General features: G+C 37.5%; 1 protein-coding gene across 1 annotated transcript; it reads left to right on the forward strand.

Annotated features, from left to right (window-relative positions):
• The first annotated feature begins 7,710 nt into the window (after positions 1 to 7,710).
• On the forward strand, positions 7,711 to 8,646 carry LOC131813089 (olfactory receptor 4D10). Its single transcript, XM_059143258.1, has one exon. It carries the CDS (start codon positions 7,711 to 7,713, stop codon positions 8,644 to 8,646), a length of 936 nt encoding a protein of 311 aa, XP_058999241.1.
• Positions 8,647 to 9,400: the final 754 nt, after the last annotated feature.

Below are 9,400 nucleotides of genomic sequence, written 5' to 3' on the forward strand. Positions count from 1 at the left end.
ATCACAAATATTAGTTATTTAAGTTGAATTCACTTACAATTTAAAAACAAGAAAAATGAAAAAGTACACAAACTTTGGAACACTAGAAGAAAAATATTCCTCTGAGATTTTGAGAGGCTATATCTAAAATAATATAAAAAATTCACTGAAAGATTGTCGAAAATAAAAAAGAATTAAACTAGGTTGTTAGATACAAAATCAAATTACATACACCATTGGTCTCCTGTATACAACTATATCCATGCAGAAAATATTGTAAAGGTATTTCAGGCAATATGAAAGACCATTTATCATGAAATAAAGCCCTTATTTAAACATGCATACACACATTAAAATGCTTCTTGCTATATGTAGAAGAATGAAACTCGACCATTCTCTTACACCATACACAAAGATAAACTTGAAATGGATAAACGACCTCAACATGAGATAGGAATTCATCAGAATCCTAGAGGAAAACATAGGCAGTAACCTCTTTGATATCAGCCACAGCAACTTCTTTCAATATATGTCTCCAGAGGCAATATTCACTTTTGTTTCCTTTGTGAAAATGAACTTTTGGGACTTCATCAAGATCAAAAGCTTCTGCACAGCAAAGGAAACAGCCAAAAAAACAAAGGGCCAACCCACGGAATGGGAGAAGATATTTGCAAATGACAGTACAGACAAAAGGCTGATATCCAGGATCTATAAAGAACTCCTCAAACTCAACACACATAAAACAGAGAATCATATCAAAAAATGGGCAGAAGATATGAACAGACACTTCTCCAATGAAGACATACAAATGGCTATCAGACACATGAAAAAATGTTCATCATCACTAGCCATCAGGGAGATTCAAATTAAAACCACATTGAGATACCACCTTACACTACTTAGAATGGCCAAAATTAGCAAGACAGGAAAACAACGTGTGTTGGAGAGGATGTGGAGAAAGGGGAACCCTCTTCCACTGTTGGTGGGAATGCAAGTTGGTGTAGCCACTTTGGAAAACAGTGTGGAGATTCCTTAACAAATTAAAAATAGAGCTTCCCTATGACCCTGCAATTGCACTACTGGGTATTTACCCCAAAGATACAGATGTAGTGAAAAGAAGGGCCATCTGTACCCCAATGTTTATAGCAGCAATGGCCATGGTCGCCAAACTGTGGAAAGAACCAAGATGCCCTTCAATGGACGAAAGGATAAGGAAGATGTGGTCCATATACACGGTGAAGTATGATGCCTCCATCAGAAAGGATGAATACCCAACTTTTGTAGCAACATGGACGGGACTGGAAGAGATTATGCTGAGTGAAATAAGTCAAGCAGAGAAAGTCAATTATCATATGGTTTCACTTATTTGTGGAGCGTAACAAATAACATAAGGACATAGGGAGATGGAGAGGAGAAGGGAGTTGGGGGAAATTGGAAGGGGAGGTGAACCATGAGAGACTATGGACTCTGAAAAACAACCTGAGGGTTTTGAAGGGGCGGGGGGTAGGAGGTTGAGGGAGCCAGGTGGTGGGTATTATGGAGGGCATGGATTGCATGGAGCATTGGGTGTGGTGAAAAAATAATGAACAGTGTTATGCTGAAAATAAATTTTTTTAAAAAATGAACTCTGGTACCCAGAAAAGAAATTTTTAAAAAATGCTTCTTGCAAACATTTACTTTAGTTAACTTACTTAAGTGCCAACAGAATTCACAGAAAAGGAAGGGAAAGGCTCAGGACCCAAATAGATTTAAAGCAGAAAACCAGAGAATTAAATATTGCTCCATCTATGAAAGGGTAAACTGGGGGGGGGGGGGTGTCTCCACCTACCAGCAAAGAGGATAACTATCAGAAAGAGAAATTAAGAAAACAATTCCATTTATAACTTCATCAAAAGAATAAAATATCTGGGAATAAATTTAACCAAGGAAGTAAAAGTTCTATTCACTAAAAAACCCTGAGACATAAATAATAGAAATCGAAGAAGATACAAATAAATGGAAAAGATATCCATGCTCATGGATTAGAATAATATTGTAAAATGTCCATAGTACCCAAAGAGATCTACAGTTTCAATGTAGATTCAAAGGCATTCTTCCCTGAAATAGAAAAAAAAATCCTAAAATGTATGTGGTACCACAAAAGACCCTTAGTAGCCAATGCAATCACGAGAAAGTAAAACAAAGCTGGAGGCCTCACAATTATGATTTCAAACTATACTTCAAAGCTATCATAATCAAAATAGTATAGTACTGGCATAAAAACAAACATATAGACCAAGAGAACTAAATTGAGAGCTCACAAATAAAACCACATATATACAATCAATTAATTTACAACAAAGAAGGCAAGAATATACAATGAGGAAACAGTAATCTCTTCAATATATGGTATTGGGGAAACTGGATAACCACATGCAGAATAATGAAATTAGATCCCTATCCTATATCACTAATAAAAACTACCTTGAAATGACAAGGGGAGTTAGAGAGGAGAAGGGAGTCAGTGGAAATTGGAAGGGGAGGTGAGCCATGAGAGACTATGGACTCTGAAAAACAATCTGAGGGGTTTGAAGTGGCGGGGGGGTGGGAGGTTGGGGTACCAGGTGGTGGGTATTAGAAAGGGCACGGATTGCATGGAGCACTGGGTGTGGTGAAAAAATAATGAATACTGTTGTGCTGAAAATAAATAAATTTAATTTTTAAATTTTTAATTTAAATTTTAAAAAATTTTAATTTTAATTTTAAAAATTAATTTAATTTTTAAAAATTTATTTAAATAAATAATTAATTTGGTTAAATAAATTTAATTTTTAAATTTTTAATTTAAATTTTAAAAATTTAAATTTAAATTTAAAAAAATTTAATTTAACTTAAAAAATTATTTATTTTCAGCACAACAGTATTCATTATTTTTTCACCACACCCAGTGCTCCATGCAATCCATGCCCTCTTTAATACCCACCACCTGGTACCCCAACCTCCCACCCCCCGCCACTTCAAACCCCTCAGATTGTTTTTCAGAGTCCATAGTCTCTCATGGTTCACCTCCCCTTCCAATTTCCCCCGACTCCCTTCTCCTCTCTAACTCCCCATGTCCTCCATGCTATTTGCTATGCTCCACAAATAAATAATTTTTTTTAAATTACCTTGAAACGGTTGAAAGATTTAAGTATAAGACCTGAAACCATAAAATTCCTGGAAGAAAAATGCGAGAAATTTCCTTGACATTGGTCTTAGCACTGTCTATTTTTCTTAGAACACCAAAAGCACAAGCAACAAAAGCAAAAATTAGTAAATAGGACTATACCAAACTAAAAACTTCTGCATAGCAAAAGAAATGAAATGAACATATAGAATGGGGAAAAGTATTTGCAAATCTTATAGAATTGATATCTAAAATATATAAAGAATTCATCAACTGAATTGCAAAAAAAAAAAAAAAAAAAGCAATCTGATTAAAAAATGGCAGAGGAACTGAAGATATTGTTCCAAACAAGACACGCAGACGGCCAACAAGTACATGAAAAGTGTTCAACATCACTAAACAGCAGAGAAATGCAAATCAAAACCCACAATGAGACATCACTCAACACCTGTTAGGATAGCTGTCAGCAAAAAGATGAGAGAAGTGTTGGCAAAGATGTGAAGGAAAGGAAACCCCTGTGCACTGCTAGTGGAAACATAAACTGGATCAGCCACTATCAAAAACAGTGTACAGATTCCTCAAAAAATTAAAAATAGAACTACCATATGATCCAACAATTCCATCTCTGGGTACATATCCAAAGGAAATAAAAGCAAGATCTCAAAGAAGTGCCAACACTCCCATGGTTGTTGCAGCATTATTTATAACATCCAACACGGGGAAAAAATCTAAGTGTCCATCGATGGATAAATGGATAAATATATGTGTATATGAACAAATACACATACGCACGTGTGTGCACACACACACACACACACACACTGGAAAAAAAGGAAATCTTGCCATTTGTGGGATAACGTGGATGGATCTTGAGGGCATTAAGCTAAGTGAAATAAGACGAAGAAAGAAATACGGTATGACCTTATTTATATGTGGAATCTGAATGCATAGAAACAGAGAGTCAAGCAGTGGTTTCCAGGTACTGAGGGGTGGGAGAAATGCGGAGATGTTAGTTAGAGGATACAAACTTCCATTTGTAGGATGAAAACCCTTTGGAAACCTAATGTACAGCATAATGATTAAAGCTAACAATACTGTATATTTGAAAGTTGCTAAGACAGTAGATTTTAAGTGATCTCCCCCATAAAAAGGACTTAGTACTTATCTAAGGTGACGGTAGTGTTGTCTAACACAACAATAATAATCATTTTGGAGTATGTAAATGTAACAAGTCAACACATCATACTTCTGTGTATGTTTAAGGCCTAATCAGCCTTAACTGATGTTATTATATCTCAATAAAGCAGGGGGGAGGGGAATTACCTATCTCAAATATACAACCTGTCTCATGCAGTTTTCATCTTTGTACATTAGTTTAACATAATAAGACAACAGCAAAGTGGAAAAGCAGGTAAATCAAAACCCATCATCAGTCTAGAAGCAGTGGAAGTGCATTCTATATAAAGTCAAGCCATCCAATAAATTGAATTAATCCTAAGTAGCCACTGTAGCTGTGTAGAGAGCTTTACTGACATATTAATCTAGCTGTATCCAAATTGAGAGATACCACACGTGCAGAGTGTAGGAAAACAGGAAAAATGTACATTCCCCAAACACCACCTAAGTCATGTTTCCCTACATGCAGGGACTTACAGCATGAGACTATATGAGATTATAGTCATGAGACTATAATCATCCTGTGTATAATTAGAACTGGTAGCAAAGGATTTTAGGTCCAGTTCTCTTGTAGTTTCCTGGCAATCTAATTGAAACTTGTATATAGTGTCCTCTGAGCCTTGCAAGCCATGAAAATTAGACTGTTGTAGTCTCTTGGGCACAACCTTTGGCATGTTTTAACAGGGTCCTGATTGAGCTGCAGATAAGGGGATAGATTTCCACTACTGCTTCTAAATAATTTGGACATGAATCAAAATGTGTCCATCTTGGTGTGTGTACACATATGCATATCTTGGTAACTTTTTAATAACTCCCATTGAAACTTCTTCACCACCAGCAGAATCAGGCACCTGACTTCCACTTTCTTGTCCAATAATATTCCCTTTGCAATTCTTATATTAGGCCTGAGGTTGAGGGATTTGTATATAAGACACGGACACAGCAGAATTTCTTGGAGGTGTGATGCTTTGAATCTGCCAATTTTCGATTGAAAGGAGAGCAAAGATACTAAGATTTAGTCTTCCAAAAGGCTTTCCCTTCAAAAACAACATTTTCCAGAATTAATGTCTCCAAGTATAATATTCTGCACTGTACCTAAGAGCGTACAATTTTTAGTTGGGAATTTCAGGATCAAAGGAATTTGGTCAAGACATCAAACTTCTAGCTAAGGTTAATGTTATGCCTAGTGAAATTGACATGTTGTTATTTTGGTTATGTATAAATAGTCTGACTTCGATATTTTCCAGGTATACTAAACACTTCAGAGTTGAGATGATCTTCCCAGCAACAGAAACAACAAAGGTGGGTGTTAACTATCAGGAGGAGGTGAACCATGAGAGACTATGGACTCTGAAAAACAATCTGAGGGTTTTGAAGGGGCGGGGAGTGGGAAGTCGGGGTACCAGGTGGTGGGTATTATAGAGGGCACGGATTGCATGGAGCACTGGGTGTGGTGCAAAAATAATGAATACTGTTATGCTGAAAATAAAAAATAAATTTTAAAAAATGGTAATATGCAAAAAAAAAAAAATCTGAGGGTTTTGAAGTGGGGGGTGGGAGATTGGGGGAACCAGGTGGTGGGTATTAGAGAGGGCACGGATTGCATGGAGCACTGGGTGTGGTGCAAAAACAATGAATACTGTTACACTGAAAAGAAATTTTAAAAAAGGGGGGGGGTTCCAAAAACATGGTGCATTCAGTGCGAGGGGAGGCATCAGACATTTGCCATGATCCTTTGAGTTGCTTAACAATGAAGCCACCTCAGACTAAGGTCGTTGTAAATGGGGTTTCCAGAGTCCCATTTTGCCAAATTCCTGTCTTCATACAGACTCTATCAAACATTGTTGTTAAAAACTCAAGATTATCTGTGTGGAAAAAAAAAAACACATTCTTGTTATGTGAAATTAGACCCTCCAAATGAGATCAAAGGGGGGAAAAAAACCACTATTTCTTCCATCCTATTTCCATCTCTTCTTTTCCTTCAGCCAAATGCAGACTTAAAACATATCCCGTATGAAAAACAAGAATGACATTAATATCTACTAAAGGATAGTGGCGCACATTAAATGTATTATCATTTGATAACTCTTCACACATAGTAAGCACTCACGAAGTAGTATCTTTTGTTGCTTCTAGAAATCACAATATCTCTACCATATCTCCCCCCCCCCAAATCTACCTTCACTTTTCCCATGAGATATTTCACATTTTATCATGCATTATATTCATCAAATCACCCACTTTTGTTACGGTGTAAATATTTGGACAATGTGGTCCAACTTTTTCTTATACCTAGGAAGATCGCAATAAATACTCACTTGCTAAGTACAAGGTGGAACAAATAAAAAATTATAAAAATTCATGAGAATTACCCATAATGGTATATGAAAAAAACAAGCATTATTCTAATGATACTAACATCTCTCCTTGCTGTGTGATCTCTCTGTCTCTTAGCTCTGATCCACAAAAGAGGTAGAAGAGTGTGATGGATACAGAACAGACATGTCTCAAAATCAGGTCATTATCCTTATTCTCTCACCCACACTCAGGCAAGAACCACACCAGGTATAGAAGATGAAGAAGTTTTAGGAAATTGCTGTACTATACTGTGCACCTAAAAATCTGTTAAGGAGGTAGCTCTCAAAAAAAAAAAAAAAGAAAGAAAGAAAGGTAGCTCTCACGTTTAAGTGTTTTTACCACAACAAAAAAATTAATGGTATTCTTTGAGATTTCGATTTATACATTGTCTCAATCTGTTTTCCAACAGCAATTTTTGAATATTTTAAAATGATTATCAAGCAAATAATGTGATTAGTACAAATTAATAATCACAGTAACAAGTTACCTACATGGAATAATAGGCTGAAGATTTAATAAAGTTTATATAAAGCAGCCAAGAGCAAAGAAAGTGACTCGTGCCAGAGCAACACTGCAATAAGAAACAGAACAACATTGTTTTCTAGGAAGATAAGACCCTCCTGAAATCAACAGAATATATGCTAATACAAACATTAAACTTGTAAACTGTAAATCTACAATGGCTGGAAACATGTCTTACTCTATATGCTACAGACAGTTCCTGACAATCAATCAGTTTGTGTGGAATAAGAAAAATAAAATTTAAAAACCAAAATTTAGAAAGTATTACTTCTTAACATAAATGCTTATTCTTTCCAAAATGAGTTTTATAGAAAAAGAATTATTGAATGATTTTGCATGTGATAATTTGATTTGAGTACCAAACTGACTGCAATCTTAAAAATTTGGACAGCCCAACAAATAGCAAACACTACAGCCACATGGGCAAGATTCTGAATTGCAGTCTTAGTGCTTAGGAGAAAAACGAAATAAATAGCGACAGACTTTGGTATAAAGTAGGTTGAAATAAAAGAGAAAAACAAAATGACTCAATGGAGCTGAGAAACTGCACCAGGGTGGAAGAATTTACTTTCCTTGGCCTGACCGAGAATCAAGGACTGAGCTCAGTCTTGTTTCTTTTCCTGCTTCTGGTGTATTTGACAACTCTCCTGGGAAACCTCCTCATCATGGTCACTGTGACCTGTGAGTCTCGCCTTCACACCCCCATGTACTTCCTGCTTCGTAATTTATCTGTTGCCGACATCTGCTTCTCTTCCATCACAGCGCCCAAGGTTCTGGTGGACCTTCTGTCACAGAGAAAGACCATCTCCTTCAATGGCTGCTTCACCCAGATGTTTTTCTTCCACCTTGTTGGAGGGGTGGATGTATTTTCTTTGTCAGTGATGGCATTGGATCGATATGTGGCCATCTCCAGGCCCCTGCACTATGTGACCATTATGAGTAGAAGCCGTTGCATTGGATTAATAGTAGCTTCCTGGGTGGGGGGCTTTACCCACTCCATCGTACAGATTTCCCTGTTGCTTCCACTCCCCTTCTGTGGACCCAATGTCCTTGACACTTTCTACTGTGATGTCCCCCAGGTCCTCAGGCTTGCCTGTACAGACATTTTTATGCTTGAGCTGCTGATGATTTCCAATAATGGACTGCTCACTACACTGTGGTTTTTCTTCCTCCTGGTGTCATATATGGTCATATTATTAGTAGTAAGGTCTCAGGCAGGGGAGGGGAGAAGGAAAGCCATCTCCACCTGCACCTCACACATCACTGTAGTGACCCTGCATTTTGTGCCTTGCATCTATGTCTATGCCCGACCCTTCACTGCCCTCCCCACAGATAAAGCCATCTCTGTCACCTTCACTGTCATCTCTCCTCTACTGAACCCCTTGATCTACACTCTGAGGAACCAAGAGATGAAGTCATCCATGAGGAGATTGAAGAGAAGACTCATGCCTTCTGACACGGAATAGACAAGTAGTTCACTCCTTCTCATCACCCCACTTGGGCTCATGCTCACTCTCGCTCTCTCACTCTCTCCCTCAAATAAATAAAATCTTTTAAAAGAATAAAATAAAGTAAAATAAAATTAGCCTTCTGAGGATCCTAATGGTAAGCCCGTAATTTCCTGTGTCTCCTGGACTAAGGCTGAACTATGAGCCATGGTCAAAGATTTGCCTAGAATTACTGAAGACCCTCATAGATCTGCCAAGGAATGTAACAGTGGTCCAAACTTACCAACAAGCTTTCTGATTTGTTTCAGCTAGTTCACATGCTCACTGGTGAAGGCCAAGCCCAACCCTGGAGGAAACAGCTAACTAGGATGATCCTGAAATCTCCAAACTGCAGACAAAAAGCCAAGCCCCTATCTTGCTATGTGATCAGGCTCAACAATCACTAAAAGACTTCCCCTGGAAACTCCTGGGCTTTCCCAAAACCTGTTGATTTAAGATTCAGGCTTGCACTCAGAAACCCAGGGAACCCTTGCATGATGATTACCATCAACTACAAATTATTTTTAAGGAAAAGTCTGGCCTTCCTGTGGATATTGACTCCACTCAGGTAGCCTTCAACTCTGTGTTCAGTAATGGGCTGAACTGACATCCTTCCCTCCTACTTAAAGGAGCAGGATGGAATGGGATACTATATACATTCCAGATTTAGTTAATTTAGCAAATCAGCTCACCTGTACCATTGAGAATTCAACCAAAAAGGAAGACTATTAAA

The sequence above is a fragment of the Mustela lutreola genome, chromosome 1 (genome assembly GCF_030435805.1).
Source record: "Mustela lutreola isolate mMusLut2 chromosome 1, mMusLut2.pri, whole genome shotgun sequence".
Taxonomy (NCBI): Eukaryota; Metazoa; Chordata; class Mammalia; order Carnivora; family Mustelidae; genus Mustela; species Mustela lutreola.

Coding starts and splice junctions, on each gene's coding strand:
- LOC131813089 (XM_059143258.1), top strand. CDS start 7,711: ATGGAGCTGAGAAACTGCACCAGGGTGGAAGAATTTACTTTCCTTGGC.